The 21,738-nt window shown below is 41.6% G+C and overlaps 2 protein-coding genes across 9 annotated transcripts in view; one reads left to right on the plus strand and one right to left on the minus strand.

Moving 5' to 3' along the window:
- LOC119170756 (solute carrier family 45 member 3) overlaps window positions 1-21,738 on the minus strand; it is a 269,172-nt gene that overhangs the window by 42,157 nt on the left and 205,277 nt on the right. For 5 of the 6 annotated variants that reach the window (XM_075886770.1, XM_075886766.1, XM_037422009.2 and 2 more), the window contains exon 6: window positions 6,492-6,787. In XM_075886770.1, coding sequence (XP_075742885.1) covers window positions 6,492-6,787 — 296 coding nt within the window. The remainder of the gene's footprint in view (window positions 1-6,491; window positions 6,788-21,738) is intronic. The other variant, XM_075886769.1, reaches the window with a different exon arrangement.
- LOC142796357 (uncharacterized) lies at window positions 18,019-20,546 on the plus strand. Of its 3 annotated transcripts, XM_075886773.1 has the most exons (6): window positions 18,019-18,170; window positions 18,236-18,286; window positions 18,375-18,491; window positions 19,575-19,761; window positions 19,873-20,083; window positions 20,390-20,546. In XM_075886773.1, exons 3-6 carry the CDS (start codon window positions 18,463-18,465, stop codon window positions 20,437-20,439), a joined length of 477 nt encoding a protein of 158 aa, XP_075742888.1. In that variant the 5' UTR covers window positions 18,019-18,170; window positions 18,236-18,286; window positions 18,375-18,462; the 3' UTR covers window positions 20,440-20,546. The 3 variants fall into 3 exon arrangements, with proteins under 3 accessions (XP_075742888.1, XP_075742886.1, XP_075742887.1); XM_075886771.1 differs by having other exon boundaries at window positions 18,019-18,286; XM_075886772.1 differs by having other exon boundaries at window positions 18,236-18,491.

The raw sequence follows: 21,738 nt of genomic DNA on the forward strand, positions 1-21,738 counted from the left end.
CGCCCCCCCACACCACACAGGTACACTCAAACACACGTACCATGCATGCAAGCTTTCTCTCGATTTCTCAGCGTGTCACACGCAAAATGACCCGATCATCATTGTACCTTGTGTGGGCCACTACATCGACGACTATGCAGACTGTGCTTTTTTTGCATTGCACTTAATTGAACCTGTGAATCGGCGTTCAATGAACGGCGATGGACATATCAGACTATGTCACTGCGCATGAAGTGGACTGACCAAAGCACTGCAAGGCAAGCAGCTTTACGTGCCATATGAACAGAGCACACGGGCCAAGCCAACTCGAGACTTGAAAGAGGTTAGGAGAGATTCTCAGAGGAGCACTTGCGGGCACACGCGAGAAGTTATTAACAGCTCAACCCAATATTAGCTCATGCGAACAGTCTACGTGAATTGCAAAATGGGGCAACGAAAAATATTACGATGTTTCATTTTTCAGAGCAAAAGATAGGCTGGTAAATTAAGTATTCCATTTCTGGCATGGAATACGTGACAAGCCATGCCTTCAGTAGACTGTATCGAAAGTGCTATGTCATTGCTATATTCTTATGTTGCAAAGGCACTTACACTTTCGGCTCACTGTTCAAAAATCAGCAAGGTGTATGAAAACCTGAGCGGTACAAAAAGATGCTTATTGCGACTTAAAAAAAGCACACAATGGGCTGTCCATTTCGATAGTGAGAAACCACCTCGACTAGCAAGCCTTGTTTTTGATGAGCTTTGATAATTCCCACATCATTTCAGCACAATTTCGTGATGCCGGACAAGCTTAGATCAGCAAACGAAAGTCTAACTCACTCAGGCAAACTGAATAAATATACCTTGAGATTTCGATTCATTTGGACTCGAACTTCCCAAAATTTTCCATAGCTGCACACACTCAGACTTAAACTCACTAAAATATTGCTCAGCCGGATTTGCTCACACTCGCGCATCGATCCGAGAGAATCGCCTCACCGACCTATGTAGATAATCTATTGAGCAGCTTATAATCTATTGAGCAAAAAAGAATTACCATTCAAAAAACACTGCCATGTTTTTACATTGCCATGTGCGCATATTTCGATGAGATGGGGTTTCACCCTCAAGGTTGCCACCACTGCCCCGTGCGAGCTGCGCTACTAAACGTCAGAAAATCGTCGATTGCTTTTTACTATTCTGATGACATTGCGTGCACAACACCTGTAGTCGAGTCTATTCTGGTTCTGACGCGAGCCAGAATTTTCTAAATCATAATTATAAAACAAAATTTGTGCCATATTGAGAGGCAGGTTGCCGACGACCGACACCCATGCTCGCCGCTGTCTGTATGCAGCTTGAGTTCCTTCTATCGAGTTTTTCGTTTCCGGACTCAAGCTCTTCCAATCAAGCATCTTCCCAAGAAACACGAAACGTCGTATAAACTTCTCGAAATGACTAGAAAGGTATGCGAACATCTCAATATATATTATGTGACGTTAAATAAACGTTTTTCACAGGAAGTTTTTTAGAAGACGTTCTTTACAAGAAGTCTTTTTCAAAACATTTACTAAAAGTTATTTTCTAGAACCTTTGGTAGAATTCGCGGATGAGGTCTCGATTGTCCATGCAATATATGCAGGGTGTTTTCTACGTTTCTTTTTGTTTTTAAATCAAAATAATATTAGCTTTACATATTTATGAAGCGTATATTTTTATATATTTTTACGTATTTGAATGTAATAAAATCTCTAGACAGCATCTGCAAATTAAGATTGGCAAATACGGTGTGCGCCTGCATGGCTAGAACAATTTTACTTGTCTGGACGTGTTTACCCACTGCTCAGTCGCCTCTCGAAGGAGCGAGTTTGAGTCGATTTCTCTTGTAATTAAAAATGTGCTTGCACTTTGTGTTCGTGTTTCGCACTCTGCCAGTGCTGCTGATTACGAAGATGCGCTATACTCAAGCGAAGACATGTGGGTTCGTATCGCGGAGCACTCGCCAGGTATGTACCACGTTGCTGCTGTCAGCGCTTCGTTATCACTGTGTTCACCACCTTTATCGTACCATGTGCACTATAAGTGAGCTTTTGTTTATGTGGGGACCCAGCTTTTCTGTAGTACTTCAGCAGTGTAAAAGCAAAGTTGTGCAAAGTCAAGCCTGGACAAGTTTTTCCTTTTGTGTGGAGTATGAAGCATGCATGCGCAGCGGGAATTCGGCGGCAGATTCGATAAGAGTTGTGATGACTGTCCGCCCCTGTCGGAAGTGGTGTTGGAGGGGGGCCCTGCTCACGAGTGAGCACTATTTTTGTTTGTTAATTCTTGGGCGTTTGTTAGCTCAAGGCGTTGATTATGCCTAGGGCACGTGAACCTGTTCATATTGTGCACTATTGAAGTGAACGTGTCTTTGGCAGTTTCATCTGCTGTACGTTCCATTTTAAATAGCAACAGTATCGTTATACGTTATGACTACTACCAGAGAAGTGTTTTTCTTGCAAGTGGACGAAGTATGCCAGTGTGTGCAGCCGCGCCGACCCGCGTTTTCATAAACTACCGTGATACTCGAGTTGATGCGTGCTCTTGTGCAGCGTGTTGCATCCTCTTAGGTAGTGCTCACAAAGTTTGCAGTTACATTTATATGTTCATGCAGCTTGTTTAGTAAAATTCCCACCTTCAGTATACACCAGCAACATAGGTTGCCTCATGCGGCCTGAATCCGTGCATTTTAAGCCATCAGTTTACCCTGACCTGTATTTTAGAACGAATATATTTCATGGCTAAATGTGGCCATATTGCTGTACCTTACTGTTTGCGCACCAATTCAGTCATTAGTCCATGCGTTCGAGCCCCATCGATATTATTCTGCTTGTTTCCACTATTTTGTATTTTGTTTTGGTTTATTAAATATTTTATGCACATCGCCCAACCTTGCTTTTGAAACTTTGCTAAACACTTTTATGTGTATGAACATTAGGAATAGTTTATAGCACAACCTCCAATAAAATTTTCTGGTTAATGAGAAGCTTAACAGTATACTGGATAAAATAAACTTTCTAGGCATGCGCTACAGATGTTGACGAAATCTGTGGTATGTGCAGAATGAATATTTTATTTCTCACTCAAAACTCGTCATAATGTTATAAATCACAGTAAGCATGCATAAGTCATGCACGTATTGCTGTTAAAATGTAAAGTTGGACACCGTATTTATTTGAGAATAATAGATATAGATTGCAAGTTTTCAAGCTATTGGCACTGAACGACTTATACGAATTCAGAAATCAGTTTCATCAAATCCTATTGCTAAATTGGGGTCCATAGCTTCCAAGATTCTGGTTCCCGGATATTGTAGCAGAAGCTTGCATGCTTTAATAGGATGGTGTATGGCTCAAGCTGGGTGCCTCTTAGGTTTTTTTTTTTCATTAGACAGCCTGTGCTGCTGAGTGAGCAGTACTGCCATTTTAACCGACCAGAATAATTGAAACTGATGACTATAATTTGGTAGCACACAATAGTAATTTAGCGACACCAATTTCTGACACAATAGGTATAATCGTCCCTGTGTGAGCAGCCTGAAAAAAGCTGCATTAGTTGTATTTGAAATCAAATTCATATTCAATATTATAGGTTACCTGCAATGGATACTTGATGAAAGTGCATACCATCATGTATGTGTTGTGGTATCATTGAATTTCCTTTCAATGCACTATGCACTAGGGCAATTAAAGTATGACACACCTACAATGTGGAAATTCCATGTTCTTTCGTAAGGTTGCAACTGTGTTCGCCAAGAACATCAAAAAAGTTTTGCCTGTAACATCTCTAATTTGTGTACATCCTGCTTGTTTTAAGACACATTGTTCCAAATCATTTTAAATATACTGACAAATTCAGTTTCGCTGAGAGACACATGTCACTCATGCCACTAAATTGTTTTTTCGGTGTTTTCATCGCAGCCTATGCATGCACCTCATACGAACTGAGTGTGAAAGAATTCCGGACAAGGCTGTCATCAATGGTGGCTCGTGGAAAAGTTGGCTACTGAATGTACAGCAGCTGCACATGGCTTTTGTTTCCTATGGAAAGGGAACTTGACTGAGGCACCTGTTTGCTGTATTCAAGTAGCTCGCATGTTCGGGATGTTCAATATTAAGTCATTTGTTTTTCTTTAGGATAGTCAGTGCTGTAAGTTGTGTATGTAAAGCCACCTTTGCAGTTAGCTAAGTGTTCAGGGGAACACAATGTGCAACAATAATTATCACTGTCAGCCGTGCCCTTGAATGAGATTCAATAATGAACTTATTAGTGACTGCAGCTGGTGGCCATGCACGTAATAAAAATTTGAGCCAGTCACATTTCTACATAGGTCCAAAGAATTCTGGCATGCCTGTGCTCAGATATCCCACTGGAAAGTTTACTTGTGGCTTGCCTCATTATGCATGCAGGACAGTGAGCACTAGCACACAGCTACTACTTAGTCCCTGAAGTGCCGCATATAATCTGACCATGGGTCGACGATATAGACAAGCATTATAATGGTTACCTTTTTACTACCAGCTAGTGACTGCAAGCACTGACTGCTCGTCCCACCAGGGAGTAATGTTTTGCTGACCTTCACTGCCTTGCACGCATAATCGTGAAAAGCACAATAAACTTCCGAGTGGAATATCTCAGAGCATAGACATGCTCGAAGAATTTTTCCAAACAGGAGTGTGTTGAAACACGACCGCCACAAACTTTCCTATGCAAACATACCCACTTATTGTAGGCACCAAAATTTCGGTATTCTTAGTTGATTTGGCAGCTGACCGCATTATTGTCTTACTTTGTGTTCCCCTGGACACATAACTTATCTGCAAAGGGAGTTTTCTCTTCTTAGGGCTCAATTTTATTGCAAGCACAAAGCACGTCTCTAAATGTGTCAGTGCTGTTTCCTAAGGATTTATGTCATGTTTAATTTTTGTGTAATCTGCGGTTAGTCACCTAAATTGAACTTTTTGCATTGCAATAAGACTGTAGCTGATCAATAGTTTTATTTTCATTGTAATATTGACTGAACACTTTATTGTAATGTTTTTATAACCTTGGTTCATTGTCTTCATGAATTTAATGGCATAAGTACAATCAAGTGATTTTCTACTGTCATACTTAATCATACCCAACGTTGCCAATACATACCCATCTGTGATATATTACACAAATACCTTACCATGGTCGACATTGTTAATGATGACTGACAGAAAGCATTCTGAAATACTATAGCATTTTTTACTTCACTGTGTAATTTGTGTGAGTATTTTGGAATGGAATTAGAGTTCGGGGTGTACCCAAAACCACAATTTCATTGCTAAACACAGATTTGTGGTGAAACCTAATAATTTTGACTACTCATGGCTCTAACATACCTAAATTTAGGTGCACTGGTCAAGAAAAAAAATCAATTGTTTGACTGCTGCTTTTTGGCTGTAACAAATGGTCCACCTTCATATATTTACTACTGGGTCAATGTGTTTGCTAAGCTAGCCCGCTAATTTTCGTTACACTGATAGAAGTCTGCTCAAAGAGAACAGTTTGTGCCTTTTGTATGTGTGCAGGTTCCTGGACCAAGTATCTGGCCAGCCCCTCTCTTGCTTTGTATTATTACAGTTACTATAAAGCATGCAAGTTTTGGGACAAAGTGGGCATCGTTATGTATAATAAAGGTTACAAGTATGCTACAAGATTTGTTGAAATCTTGCATTTACTTTTGGATGTCCAGTATGATGCATTCCAAGCAACACCAGTAACAATAATGAGCTGACGTTTAAAAACCCGTCTTGTCTCCAAGCAAAACAGACTATCGTAGTGACAGATGGCAGTCACTAATTCTTTCAACAAATATGGCACTAATTTTGGTGGTTAGAATAGTGCCAGCAATAATTTCATTCCAAATTATATTGCTGTCCATACTTGTCACTTTCAACAGTGAACCGCTAACTATGCACCGATTGTAAAATGCTGACATGATGCAACAAATTAACCACAGGAAACACTCAACAAGCTGATGGGCATGAACAATAAATGTCTAAAAAAGGTGCTGAAAGATCTAGCAAAAGCCTTTTTAGAATCTTGGCAAGAAGTTTACAAGGTTTCTAATAATATAAGTATAGTAAACGTTTACAAAGGTTCCCTAAAAAATCTAGAAACATGTTATTTAGAATTCTTGCTAGAAGTTTTCTAGCCGTATAATAACGTGACGTTAGCACAGCTACAGGAGGTTTTCAAGCTGCTTACGTTTAAATAACATCTCAACAAGACTTCTTATATACTTTTGGACTATCCTTTTTGGACGTTTACTAGAAGTTTTTTAGCTTTTCTTGTGTTTCGTGGGTTGTTTTTAACTCCGTGTCTGCAAACTTGCTCACCTTCACAATCACGTGACAATAACAGTGCACAGAAGGAAATATTCATTAGATGAGAAGAACAGAGTGAAAAGGAGAGATAGTTTGGATCAAGTGCAATTGGATTACCTCACCCGTGAAGTCTGTGAAGTAGACATAGTGCGCAAACAGGGCCATCCAGGCGAGCAGCTGGAAGAGGAAAAGGCGACGCAGGCTGCTTGGGATGCGACTTAGGCAAGAAACGGCACGTGCAGGAAGCACGACGAACACACGGCAGAAGGCCTCGCACACAATCACCAGGAGGGCTGACGACAGCGCGCGTACTACCTTGGCCGGACTAGCCTTGGCCTTGCTGCTTCCCACATGGTGCCACGTTATAAACACGCCAGAGCCATGCAATGGGCTGTGGTTGTGCGATGGTGTACCTGCGATACAAATCATAGCGAATCCAATAAATCAGTGGGAAAAAGAACTGTAAAAAGTTATAGGATCTGGTATTGTCCAAGTTCACTGGAAGGCAAAAGCCATCACATAATTATCGTTCGAATTTGTTTGCATTGCTGCACTTGCACCCATTCCATAATTCCCTGCCGAAAAATTTTTGCACCATACAATGTTTGGCACTTCCTTTAGAATCGAAGGCATCAGCGTTTTTTCACCAAGCATGGTTTTTCAGTGCTTTGGTACTGGTAAATTTTTAGCTTAAAAACGATGTCCTGTGACGTCCATTTCAAGACTTCCATCAGCTAATTCTACTTGCTCCAAAGAATTTTTTATGTTTCACAGACACAGGTGAAGTATTTGAATTTTGTTATACTCAAAACTCTCAGGTGAAAAGCAGTATTATTCGTGCGTGCCAGTGCACAAATCTAAATGACAGAGCTAAATTCAGTGTAGAGCTAAGCATGATTAAAAAAACAGTATTTCGTGTGACCACTTGAAAATAAACTCAATCTGCAGTGATGTGGCCATGTGCAATTATTTGACGTAGATTTGGCTATATTTTTTTACAAAGGTATAAGAATATTCATTTAGTTTGGTGACGAGGAGCAATGCTTTCATTAAACACAGGTTTGTTGCTCAACTAAAAATGTCACTGGCAAGTTTTCCTAAGTACATGACTGCTCTACATAGGCAAACAGTTAGGCTTTCACTCGAAGTTATTGGTACAAATGCCACTGAATGCACCATCGCCGATTCCAAGTACTGTGCATGTACTCGAAACGCGTGCAGTTTTCAAAGCTACCACCCTGTCACTTCTATACGGCAGAAGCATTTTTATTATCATCTGCACCATAATTATTATAAACTATGCTATGTCTACTATCGGATCAAGACCACTCCTGTCGAGCTCCCATTGCTTTTGCCTTGTCCCTAACCTCCACATCCCACGCAATTAATTTCCTTACCTGATGAATATTCACTGTTTCTCGATAATGCTGGCATGTTAGTACACTTTCTATGCAAGCGATAAACATGTCCCAACAACACCAGAGCAACATGAACCAACTGGATACTTTAGACCGTGATGCACATCACTTCATTAGGTTGTTGTTAACTTCCTCTCAAGCTTCCGATTCTTTCCCCAGCCTTTGGCAGGTATTGGAGATCTGGGCTAGTGGATCTGTTTGCTTTTTCAAATAGCGATACACTGCTGGTCATGATTTCTTCATGCCTTCGATACCTTCTTCCCAATGTTTTCTTTTTTTATAGTTATTGAAGAAGTTGGTCTCTTTTGACGAACTCTTACTCACTCTTCCGCAATAGAAAAGTGTGCGAATTGAAAGAAGCCCATGTATATGAAAAAAATCACAGCATATTCACGGAGCGAATGATGAGGAGTAGGGTGAAGGGCCCTGCCGGGGTGGCCAAGTGGCTAACCCTACCAGCAGTGGCCGATGATCGATCATTGGAAACAGCTTGGACTCCCATCGGCTTCAGTTATCATTGGCCAATGCCTGGACAGTGTGACAGAAAAGCGCATGGCCTACAAGCAAAATATGGGCGAGGTGGTAGCGAAAGCTTCAAATCATTTTTTCTTAAAGTACGCATTTCCCTTAGTTGTTTGCCCTTCTCAATAATTAAAACAAAACAAAAATTTTTGAAAAATACCTGTGATGTTTAACATGGAGGCCAAGGGCTTTACTGGCACGTAATGTGGTTAGTGGCCGATGCTCACAGAATGAGCCTGTTCATCAAGCATACTTTTGTGTATTAACCCTAGCAAAAATTCTGATAGAGGTCTGAATCAGTCCGATACAGTTTCCTATAAGTCGTACCAGTCTTTTACCAGACTGATACAAAGTCTTACCAGTTCTTATAGACATCCATATCAGCCTGATACGTTTTCTTACCAGTACTACCAGTCTCATATCAGACTAATACACAGCCTTACCAGTGCTACCAGCTTTTTAATAAGTTTGATTGGTCATTTATATGGCATATATTAGTCTATAGGCTTTTAGTCTTTTGTTCATTTATCGGATCTTCATAAGATGCATTACTGTCATTTCAACAGTAGCTCTTTTTTTGAACACACTGCCCACATATATGAGATTGGTCACTTCTGCATGTATATTAGTGTATCAGTGTTTTCTATTGAACACTTGACGACCATTGTGTGAAATATTATGATGACTCAAAGAGTGCAGCTGACAGCTTTTGGATGCGTAGAATAAAATGTACAATGTTTCATGGTGGTGCGTACTTGACAAACTGAGCTTTAAATATGCAAAGCAGCTTTCAGCCTAGACGAACACTTTATTCTGTGTACAAATGGGGTTGCAGGTGCCAGATAGCAACACAGTTAATGATGACAATGGTAGAAGATATCTAGAAATTTCAAGATACTGGTATTCAAAACTTATCAGGTAATAGTATAAACATAACTTGAAACAATACAAACAAAACTTCTCATCACAGAGCAATATTAACATAATTTCTAAATTTTAAGTTATAGGGCCAGTAAACATTCCAAGGGAGATAACTTGATAATCAGTCCACTACTGTGAAATGAGCATGCTGATACAATAATTTCTCGAAATGACATGGATTCGAAAGCCTCGGGTGGTGCTGCAGTTTCTCCCTTTCACAAGACAAGCCAACACCAGCTGTCTCTCCCACATCGTGCTTTGCCTTTAATGACGAGCCACTACATAAGTGTCATAATCCGTACTAGATGAGATCTAATGCCTCGCAAATTTCACTTCCAGAAATATTTCAAAGCAAGTTGAGGGGTTCATTGCGCACTTCAACCGCTTTCTTTTTTTTTCTCCTCGGTCCCAACAAGCTGTGCTGAAAACTACAGGGAGGCATGGCAGTAAAGAAGTGCGATATGTCAGCACACATTATGAGCTAGAGCATGCTTGAAGAAACACAGTAGCTTTTTCGTGTAGCCATTCCCATACGTGAGTGTAAATATGCAATGTTAGAATATTTTGGACAGCAGTGCCAGCATGTGGCAGCACACTGTGGCAAAAAGCACATTCGATTAAAATGCTGCTCTTGATTTATTTTGGCTATAGGCCAATAGCATGCTTTCAGTTGTTTTACACCACATACAGGCATCCGAAAATTCGAAGTGAGCACAGTCATTTATATGAAAAAAGCCACTTGCAGCTGCAAGATTTGGCTGATATGTTGATAGCAGCATCTGTTATTCACAGGTGTGTCTTTTCACAAAGCCCAAGCGGTGGCACAGACCTGTTTAATACTTGCCTGTAATCCGCACAAGATTGATAAATCAAAAAGCATGTACTAATTAAGGCTAAAGCATTTGACTGCAAAACACACACACACACACACACACACACACAAGAAACTGCCTACCATGAGATAAGTTTAGTTGTGAAGAGAACAAATAGAAAGGATCAAGCCAACATTTAGTTGTCCTACCTTGCTAAACTCATATTAAACTGGCTAAATATGTCACAAGTTTTAAACAAGTTTGGTACATCAGCAACATAGCAAACACATCCAACTTTCATGTGCAAACACACTGTCTACATCCTTCGGCAAAAGCACAACTTTTTGCTCTGTTTCTGAGCAAATACCAATATGAGATGTGTTCTTGAATAGTTTTGATGTAAGCCCCACACACATGAGCACACACACAGAGCCTGGCAGTTTATTGACATGCACCAGTGTAAAATACATGCCATTGTTGCATTTAAAAAGTGTCGCTCATGCCAACATTGTCGCTCATGCCAACTTTGTCGCGAGCCGCATCTGCAGTCCGGTCGGAATCGCTGAGCGAGTTTTCCTCGAAGCCGTAAGTGTCGTCGGGATCAGGATTTTCATTGCTGTCACCACGTGCATCACTCAGACTTCGCGTGTCGAATGCCGCTACTCCAGAACATCAATTACCAGCAAAGACTGAGGAATGCTCTTGCTGAATGTAGCTGGTTGACCGACTGCGCCTCCACCGCTTTATTGGCCGACTGCGCCTCCACCGCTCCTTGTCCGAGGTACTACATATTGCGATCCAGGCTACAAATAGCATTTTTTTCTTTTTGATCGAGGCTGGGGTTGATTTCAATCCCTCTCTCATCGAACTTGACACAAACATCAAATAGCGCGCTTGATGGTGTCCACGCAAAATGAGGCTGCGGTACTGATAATAAGTGAACGGGTAAAGATCGATTACATCGACCAAGGCTTCACATTCACAACCTGCTAGCTGTGCCTTGAATGTTGAGCATGTGGCGCAGATTTTGCCGAAAACTATAACATGTGCCGCGAGTTCACAGCGCGAGGTAGTGACCCTACAGAACACCTCGGGTGCTTAAGGTGTATTGTACTGTGGTCGCCACGGAGGAAGGTGGTCGTCGCCATGGTGGTCGCTGACTGCTATTATGGCTAGATGATTGTAGCCATAATGATGTGATGAATGGATGAATTAATGGATTGATATGGCTGTACCCTTTAAACTGGGCAGCGGCTAACGTCACCTAGCCTAACCAACGCGAATATGGCGAAACAGTGCATGACCTCTAAAATTGTCGCTGCACACCCGTCATTGCACGTTTGCCATCTCGGAGGCTATGCACAGTGACACCATTTTACAGTAACTGCGTTCATTGTTTATATATTATCTGCTGTGAGCTCTAAAAAAACAACCATATAAAGTTGTAAAAACATGAAGTAAATGTTTTGCAAATAAATATTTTTGTTTTCAAAAACTAAATTGCGTTGTGTTGAGGAAGAAGTCGTGGACTTGTGGTTGCATAAACTACTTGGGAGATTAACCAATGGCACTGCCATCGTCATCAATAGCAAGTTCGTTGCGGCCTTGGTGCGTGTGTCGTGTATGTGAACATTGTTGCGTCTCTTAATTGCTCAGTATCGCACCTGTACACTCACAATTCTCCAAAATGTTTGGCTCTGCGATGATAATTAAAAAATTAATAGTCCAGGTAAGTGCATGTAATTGCATCAATCCAAAGGATACGGGCAATTTTGATCCTTACAAGTGGTACCCGGTGTTCTGAAAGGATAACACACACTGCGGCCACTACCACGCTCAAGTGATTAAGCTTTACGGTAAGTCCGCGCCTCTTGTTTTCCCAATACGAAAACAAAGTGGAGAAAGCAGTCATTCTGAAGTTATTTACTGGTCATATTTTCTCAGATACCGAGGATGATGCAAGGAATGCAAGAAAAAAAACGACCATCCATTTCGCAGACCCGATTGCGACTCCTCCAATAGCTGCACTTCAAATGAAATGGACAATGAGTCGTTTAAAAAAGTAAGTTGCAATTGGTCACACTACAGCTGATATGCTACTTGCAGCGTAATTATTACCGACAGCCAAGTGTGGCTATAGTTGACATTGCGGCTGATGCACTACAGCTGATATGCTACTTGCAGCGTTATTATTACCAACAGCCAAGTGTGGCTATTGTTGACATTGCGGCTGATGTGCTACTGCGGCGCAATTATAATCGACAGACAATTTTTCTCTGCACGTGGTGCCGTGTCCCAAATAAAGCACCAATGCACCGATATACTCCCCGCCCCCTTAGCGAATATATCAGAGCATCGCTGCTCCACTACTGCGCGGGCGCGGGAACGTCGTATTGAAGGCGGTGGTAAAGTTACAGTATGCTGAAGAGCTATTTTTATTTTATTCCATCGTGGTATGAGCGCAGCTTAGTCACATTTTTTTGTACAATTGACTGGTTTAAAATTATTTTTGCTTGTGCGGATATACGCCTTGTTTGTGCTTGGGAACTAGCAGTGGAATTTGTGTGTTGGGTTGTCTGCACTTGTGAGAAACACGACGTCAAGCTACTGTTAAGCAGAAGACAAAGCACGTCAGTAACCATTTTAAGAAGCAGCAGCAAGGCCTGTTGATGCTGAAAAAAAGAACAGAGAAAGAGCTTCTGAAAGAAGTGAATATATATGCTGAGGGCTCAAAATACAAAGGTATTAGAAAGATTAAGCCTACTGGAAAATGCCCTTCGCAGCAAAAATTTCCAAATAGGTTTATCCTTTCTTTATAAGCTGTTGTAACACACTGCTGCTAGGGTTGTATGCATCAGCAAGTTGCCCTATTCCTATAGCATGCAATTTTGCTGAAAAGCAGAATGCAATGTAAGCTCATGGGGGGCAAGAATGCATGCATGTTTTTCTAATCACTTGTAAATGTGCTTTTACAACTTTTATAGTGTGGTGGATATTAAAAAGAACACCACTTAATCAAAATTTCTTGAGTCCTCCACTACGGCATTCCCTATATCCCACCATGGTTTCGAGACGTGACATGCAACGTATCATTACACTTTAATTGCATATCTCAACTGCATGCTATGTTTATCATATATATTGTTTGACGATGCACACCTAGGATGCTATCATGACAATTATCGTATTAACTAGATTCTACCGCGCCCTCGATTGTAACACGCACCCAATTTCCACGATGAAAAAAAAAAAACGTAAGACATCGATTGCAACGCGCACCCATTTTTCTCGCTGGCGCACACGATCACACCACTAGAAAAAACTACTTTTTTCGGGAGCGTCTTTCATTTAAATATGAGGTACAGCGAACCTTGTGCCCATTTGACGTGTAACAGAGCATTTCTGTCACTGTAGTTTTACCATGGACCGATGTCAGCACGCGAACTTGCTTCGCCCCCTTCTTCTCGACAGTTGTGGTGCCAGGCATGTCGAAGTAAAGAGGCGTCTGATCGGCATTCCCGATTTGCCCAAGCAGGTAGCCGTTGTTGTGTCGCAAGTTTAGGACGAACCTTTGAAAACTGGGAAGCTTTTCATCGTACTCCTCCGCAAAACTTTTCGCATATGCATGTTCCCCTTCGGAGGAAAAAGCCTTTCCTCTTCATAAGGTTAGTTAGCCAGCACCTGCTCGCTTTGAACTGGCTCTGCATCAGACCTTTTTCCAAGACTAATTGCATAGCCCGCACCTGGAGCAGTTCTGTCATCACGGGCCGCTGTGCCGCTCGCTGCTGAAGCACATACTTGCTGAGCAGCTTTTTAATTTGCCGAAACCGACCCTGCTGTGGTCCACTGAAGCCTTTGCGTGAAGCTTTGCTGTCGAGAATCTTCTGCTTTTGTTTCCGCCGGTCCTGCACGCACATTTTGGGAACTCCGAACGACCGCGATGCAGCCCGATTTACGCCCGTTTCGGCACACGCGATGACTTTTCTTTTAAAAGCGGCACCGTGGTGCACTCGTCGAGTTTTTGGACTCTGCCCTTCCATGCCGTCGATTCTAATGCACACCAAGATGACAAACTCCTCAGCACACGTACGAAGTACTGCACATGGGAAACACATAGGCAGAAATGGCCGACGCGCCATGCCGACGCACGTAGGGGGCGGCCATTTCGGAATGCCTATGGCAATAGAACAACCGTATTCATTTTTTTTCGTACTCGATTCTAACGCGCATGCGATTTATGAACTCGCTGAATCGAAAAAAAGGTGCTCGTTAGATTCGAGTAATTACGGTAAGGGTACAATATACTTTATTTCTGCACAATCTACTTTTTCATTGCAGCAAAGAACGTTCTCATTTGCGTGTGTTGCAGCCGCAAGCCTAAAAACAGAAACGACTTGTACCTTTGCCACCACTATGTGCTGCCACGCTGGAGCCACCACAGCGAACACGGACAGCCCTGAAGTAGCCCACTCAAGTGTGAGGGAGGCTGCACCGCTTATCAATTATGTGCCCACTGACAGAGAGGTATCATAAAACTCTAGTATGCTTTGTCTTGAAGGTATATTGCTTTGCTTTAATGAGAAAATGTGCATTGACAAACTGATGTGTGCACATCATCTTTGACTTGTTTTATAGGTGCATCGGGGCAAAGGAATTGCCGTTCCCAAGAGGTTGATTGTTCACCCCATGGGCTTGAAAAGACAGACCCGTTTTGTTCATGAGGTGGCCGTTGCCATTTTTTATACAGCAGGCCTAATCGGTAGAAGTGTTACTGGCGCAGCCTGCAATCGGTCTAAAGGGGAGGCGAAATCTCCCTTGGAGAAAGAAACATACCCTAGCAAAAATTCTGATAGAGGTCTGTATCAGTCTGATACAGTTTCCTATAAGTTGTACCAGTCTTGTACCAGACTGATACAAAGTCTTACCAGTTCTTATAGACATTCATATCAGTCTGATACATTTTCTTACCAGTGCTACCAGTCTCATATCAGACTGATACAAAGTCTTACCAGTTCTTATAGACATTCATATCAGTCTGATACATTTTCTTACCAGTGCTACCAGTCTCATATCAGACTGATACACAGTCTTACCAGTGCTACCAGCTTTTGAATAAGTTTGATTGGTCATTTCTATGGCATATATTAGTCTTTAGGTTTTTAGCCTTTTGTTCATTTATCGGATCTTCAAGATGCATTATTGTCATTTTAACGGTACTTCTTTTTTTGAGCACACTGCCCACATATATGTCATTGGTCATTTCTGCATGTATATTAGTGTATCAGTGTTTTCTATTGAACACTTGACAACTATTGTGTGAAATATTATGACTCAAAGAGTGCAAATGGCAGCTTTTGGATACCTAGAATTAAATGTACAATGTTTCATGGTGGTGCATAATTGACAAACTGAGCTTTAAATATTCAAAGCAGCTTTCAGCCTAGATGAACGCTTTATTCTGTGTACAAATGGGATTGCAGGTGCCAGATAGCAACACAGTTAATGCTGACAATGATAGATGACGTCTAGAAATTTCAAGATACTAGTATCCAAAGCTTATCAGATGACATTATAAACATAACTTGAAACAATACAAACAAAACTTCTCATCACAAAGCAATATTAACATAATTCTAAATTTTAATTTATAGGGCCAGTAAACATTCCAAGGGTGATAACTTAATAATCAGTCCACTACTGTGAAATGAGCTTGCTGATACAATAATTTTTCAAAGCGGCGTTGATTCGAAAGCCTCGGGTGGTGGCGCAGTTTCTCCCTTTCACAACACAAGCCAACCCCAGCTGTCTCTCCTACATAGTGCTTTGCCTTCAATGACGAGCCACTACATTAGTGTCATAATCCATACTGGATGAGATAATTTAAATAAACAATGAAATGCTTCTTTGAGTAATCATTAATTGACCTCATCATCAAAACTTAATGCCTCGCAAATCCACTGCCAGAAATATTTCAAAGCAAGTTGAGGGGTTTATTGCGCACTTCAACCGCTTTCTTTTTTTTTTTTCTCGTCAGTCCCAACAAGCTGCGCCGAAAACTACAGGGAGGAATGGCAGTAAAGAAGTGCGATATGTAAGCACACATTATGAGCTAGAGCATGCTTGAAGAAACACCGTAGCTTTTTCGTGTTGCCATTCCCATGTGCGAGTGTGACTATGCAATGTTAGATTTTGGACAGCAGTGCCAGCATGTGGCAGCACACTGTGGCAAGAAGCACATTCGATTAAAACGCTGCTCTTGATTTATTTTGGCTATAGGCCAATAGCATGCTTTCAGTTGTTTTACACCACATACAGGCATCCGAAAATTCGAAGTGAGCACAGTCATCTATATGAAGAAAGTCACTTGCAGCTGCAAGATTTGGCTGATATGTTGATAGCAGCATATGTTATTCACAGGTGTGTCTTTACACAAAGCCCAAGCGGTGGCACAGGCCTGCTATATTACTTGCCTGTAATCCTCACAAGATTGATAAATCAAAAACCATGTACTAATTAGGGCTAAAGCATTTGAATGCAAAACACACACACACACACACACACAAGAAACTGCCTACCATGAGAAAAGTTTAGTTGTGAAGAGAACAACAATAGAAAGGATCGAGCCAACATTTAGTTGTCCTACCTTGCTAAACTCATATTAAACTGGCTATATATGTCACAAGTTTTGAACAAGTTTGGTACATCAGCAACGTAGCAAACACATCCAACTTTCATGTGCAAACAGACTGGCCACATCCTTCAAGCACAACTTTTTTTCTCTGTTTCTGAGCGAATACCAATGTGAGATGGGTTCTTGAATAATTTTCATGTAAGCCTCACACATGAGCACACACACAGAGCCTGGCAGTTTATTGACATGCACCAGTGTAAAATACATGCCATTGTTGCATTTAAAAAGTGTCGCTCATGCCAACATTGTCGCGAGTCGCATCTGCAGTCCGGTCGGAATCGCTGAGCGAGTTTTCCTCGAAGCCATAAGTGTCGTCGGGATCAGGATTTTCATTGCTGTCACCATGCGCATCACTCAGACTTCACGTGTCGAAGGCCGCTACTCCAAAACATCAATTACCAGCTAAAGACCGAGATGCTCTTGCTGAGTGTAGCTGGTTGGCCAAATGCGCCTCCACCGCTCCTTGTCCGAGGTACTACATATTGCGATCCATGCTCCAAATAGCGTTTTTTTTTTCTTCTTTTTGATCGAGGCTGGGGTTGAGTTGAATCCATCTCTCGTTGAACTTGACACAAACTTCAAATAGCGCGCTTGATGGTGTCCACGCAAAGTGAGGCTGCGGGACTGATAATAAGTGAACAGGTAAAGATCGATTACATCGACCAAGGCTTCACATTCAGAACCTGCTTGCTGTGCCTTGAATGTTGAGAACACGGCGCGGATTTCGCCGAAAACTATAACATGTGCCGCGAGATCACGGCGCGAGGTAGTGACTCTTCAGAACCCCTCGCGTGGTGAAGGTGTATTGTACTGTGGTCGCCACGGAGCAAGGTGTTCGTCGCCATCACGGAGGTCGCCATGGTGGTCGCTGACTGCCATCATGGCTAGATGATTGTAGCATATTAATGTGATAGATAAATGGATGAATGAATTGATATGGTCGTACCCTTTAAGTTGGGCGGCGGCTAACGCCATCTAGCCTAACCAACGCGAGTATGGCGACACAGCGCATGACCTCTGAAATTGCCGCTGCACGCCCGTCATTGCGCGTTTGCCATCTTGAAGGCTATGCATAGCGTCACCATTTTACAGTAATTGCATGCATTGTTTATATATTTTTTGCTGTGAGGTTTAAAAAAACTACCCTCTAAGGTTGTAAAAACATGAAGTAAATGTTTTGCAATGAAATATTTTTGTTTTCAAAAACTAAATTGCGTTGTGTTGAGGAAGAAGTCTAAACTACTTGGGAGATCCAGAAATGGCACTGCCATCGTCATCAATAGCAAGTTCGTGGCGGCCTTGGTGCGTGTGTAGTGCATGTGAACATTGTTGCGTCTCTTAATTTCTCAGTATCGCGCCTGTACACTCGCAATTCTCCAAGATGTTTGGTTTCGCGATGATAATTAAAAATTAATAGTTCCGGTAAGCGCATGTAAGTACATCAATCCGAAGTATACAGGCAATTTTGATCATCACAAGTGGTACCGGGTGTTCTAGAAGGAAACACACACTGCGGCCACTATCACGCTCAAGTGATTAAGCTTTACGGTAAGTCCGCGCCTCTTGTATTCCCAATACGAAAACAAAAAGGAAGAAGCAGTCGTTCTGAAGTTATTTACTGGTCATATTTTCTTAGGCACCGAGGATGACGCAAGGAATGGAACAGAAAAACGACCATCCATTCCGCAGACCCGATTGCGACTCCTCCGATTGCTGCAGTTCAAATGAAGTGGACAATAAGTCGGTTAAAAAAGTAAGTTGCAATTGGTCACACTGCAGCTGATATGCTACTTGCAGCGTAATTATTACCGACAGCCAAGTTTGGCTATCGTTGACATTGCGGCTGATGTGCTACTGCGGCGCAATTACAATCGACAGCCAATTTTGCTCTGCACGTGGTGCCGTGTCACACATGAAGCACCAATGCTCTGATATACTCCCCGCCCCCTTAGCGAATATATCAGAGCATCGCTGCTCCACTACTGCGCGGGCGCCGGAACGTCGTATTGAAGGTGTTAGTAAAGTTGCAGTATGCTGAAAAGCTATTTTATTCTATTGTGGCATGAGCGCAGCTTAGTCACATTTTTTTGTACAATTGACTGGTTTAAAATTATTTTTGCTTGTGCGGATATACGCCCTGTTTGTGCTTGCGAACTAGCAGTGAAATTTGTGTGTTGCGTTGTCTGCAGTTGTAAGAAACACGACGTCAAGCTTCTGTTAAGCAGAAGACAAAGCACGTCAGCAACCGTTTTAAGAAGCAGCAGGGAGGCCTGCTGTTTGCTAACACTGAAAAAAAATAACAGAGAAAGAGCTTCTGAAAGAAGTGAATATATGTGCTCAGGGCTCAAAATACAAAAGCAATAGAAAGAATAAGCCTACTGGAAAATTCCCTTCGCAGCAAAAATTTCCAAACAGGTTTATCATTTCTTCATAAGCTGTTGTAACGCACTGCTGCTAGGGTTGTATGCAGCAACAAGTTGCCCTATTCTTATAGCGTACAATTTTGCTGAAAAGCAGAATGCAATGTAAGCTCATGGGTGGCATAGATGCATGCATGTTTTTCTAATCACTTGAAAATGTGCTTTTACAACTTTCACAGTGTGGTGGATATTAAAAAGAACACCACTTGGTCAAAATTTCTTGAGCCCTCCACTACGGCATCCCCACCATGGTTTTGAGACGTGACATGCAACGTATCATTACACTTTAATTGCATATCTCAACTGCATGCTATGTTTATCATATATATTATTTGACCATGCACACCTAGGATGGTACCGTGACAATTAAGGGTGCAATATACTTTATTTCTTTACACTCTACTTTTTCATTGCAGCAAAGAACCTTGTCCTTTGCGGATGTTGCAGCCGCAAGTTTCAAAAACAGAAACGACTTGCACCTTTGTCACCACTATGTGCTGCCACGCTGGAACCGCCACAGCGATCACGGACAGCCCTGAAGTAGCCCAGTCAAGTGTGAGGGAGGCTGCACTGCTTATCAATTATGTGCCCACTGATAGAGAGGTATCGTAAAACTCTAGTATGCTTTGTCTTGAAGATATATTGCTTTGCTTTAATGAGAAAATGTGCATTGACAAACTAATGTGTGCACATCATCTTTGACTTGTTTTATAGGTGCATCGGAGCAAAGGAATTGCCGTTCCCAAGAGATTGTACAATCACCCCATGGGCTTGAAAAGACAGACCCGTTTTGTTCGTGAGGCGGCCGTTACCATTTTTTATACAGCAGGCCAAGTCGGTAGAAGTGTTACTGGCGCAGCCTCCAATCGGTCTAAAGGGGAGGCGAAATCTCCCAAGGAGAAAGAAACATATGCTGTGTTTTCAGGTAGGTGAAATTTTGCAATCTGACCAAAATTTATGGAAGTTGGTGGCTCGATCCATTTTTGCACGTAATCAGCCGAGGTTTCACTGCCAACTTGTGTTATAATTACTTACTAAAGCTTCAAGTGTAGCTTTTGCCTACTGGAGCTGGGTACTTTTATGCAAGAATTCACAAACTAATTTTAAAGAATATTAGAGAGGCAGACTGGTAGAACTACTTATTTTCTTGTCATATTGACTCCTCTATTTAGAGTGCACATAATTGTCGCTTAATAAGTGCCTGTAACTTGCTTTGTTTTTGATCATGCAGATTTCTTCAACCATTTTTTTGAAGCACACCGTTCTGATTGGAGAGGTTGAGCAAATGAAGAAGCTCCTCAATAAAGCTTTGGCAAACAAAATTAATGACTTTATGAAATCAAAAGATTAACCAAGGAATGGCACATCAAATAAAATATTTTGTTTGATTTCTGTGTTCATATTTGTGTCCTGCTTGCTCTGTTGTAGCCGCGCATCTGCCAGTTAGCTAAGCACCGATTCGCTTGTGGGCCTATCAGAGTAGAATGCTACACTTATAGGCTGGCACACGAGTACTGGTACACTGATAGACTGGTACACTGATAGACTGGTACACTGATAGACTGGTACACTGATAGACTGGTACACTGATAGACTGATACACCTATAGACTGATACACTTATAGACTGATACAACTGTCAATAACCTGATAGCCTATCAGTTTTTCTATCAGAATTTTCGCTAGGGTATGCTGTTTTTTCAGGTAGGTGAAGTTTTGCAATCTGACCAAAATTCATGGAAGTTGGTGGCTCCATTTTTGCACATAATCAGCCGAGGTTTCACTGCCAACTTGTGTTATAATTACTTACTAAAGCATCAAGTCTAGCTTTTGCCTACTGGAGCTGGGTACTTTTATGCAAGAATACACAAACTAATTTTAAACAATAATAGAGAGGCAGGCTGGTAGCACTCCTACTTATTTCCTTGTCATATTGACTCCTCTATTTAGAGTGCACATAATTGTCGCTTAATAAGTGCCCATCACTTGCTTTGTTTTTGATCATGCAGATTTTTTCAACCATTTTTTTTGAAGCCCACCATTCTGATTGGAGAGGTTGAGCAAACGAAGAAGCTCCTCAATAAAGCTTTGGCAAACAAAATTAATGACTTGATGAAATCAAAAGAATAACAAAGGAATGGCACATCAACTAAAATATTTTGTTTGATTTCGGTGTTCATATTTGTGTCCTGCTTGCTCTGATGTAATGGTACACCTGCCAGTTGGCTAAGCAGCGATTCGCTTGTGGGCCTATCAGAGTAGAATGCTACACTTATAGGCTGGTAAACCAGTACTGGTACACTGATAGACTGATACACTGATAGACTGATACACTCATAGACTGATACACCTATAGACTGATACAACTGTCAATAACCTGATAGCCGATCAGTTTTTCTATCAATAACCTGGTAGCCGATCAGTTTTTCTATCAGAATTTTTGCTAGGGTTATATACTATTTGACAAAAATTACTGGCATGCGAGCACGTACAAGTGGTAAAAAAGTAAAGCGATTTGAGTGGATGTGTACTTTTCTATGGTCACTTTGTCATGAAGTCAGACGAACAGCTACCGAATAGC

Source organism: Rhipicephalus microplus, chromosome 2, assembly GCF_043290135.1.
Source record: "Rhipicephalus microplus isolate Deutch F79 chromosome 2, USDA_Rmic, whole genome shotgun sequence".
NCBI classification, from domain to species: Eukaryota; Metazoa; Arthropoda; class Arachnida; order Ixodida; family Ixodidae; genus Rhipicephalus; species Rhipicephalus microplus.

Excerpts from the sequence above, each read along its gene's own strand:
- LOC142796357 (XM_075886771.1), top strand. The coding sequence starts at position 18,463 with ATGAAGTGGACAATAAGTCGGTTAAAAAA. Across the intron at positions 18,492-19,574 it reads ACAATAAGTCGGTTAAAAAA|CAAAGAACCTTGTCCTTTGC; the intron begins GTAAGTTGCAAT and ends TTTTCATTGCAG. Across the intron at positions 19,762-19,872 it reads ATGTGCCCACTGATAGAGAG|GTGCATCGGAGCAAAGGAAT; the intron begins GTATCGTAAAAC and ends CTTGTTTTATAG.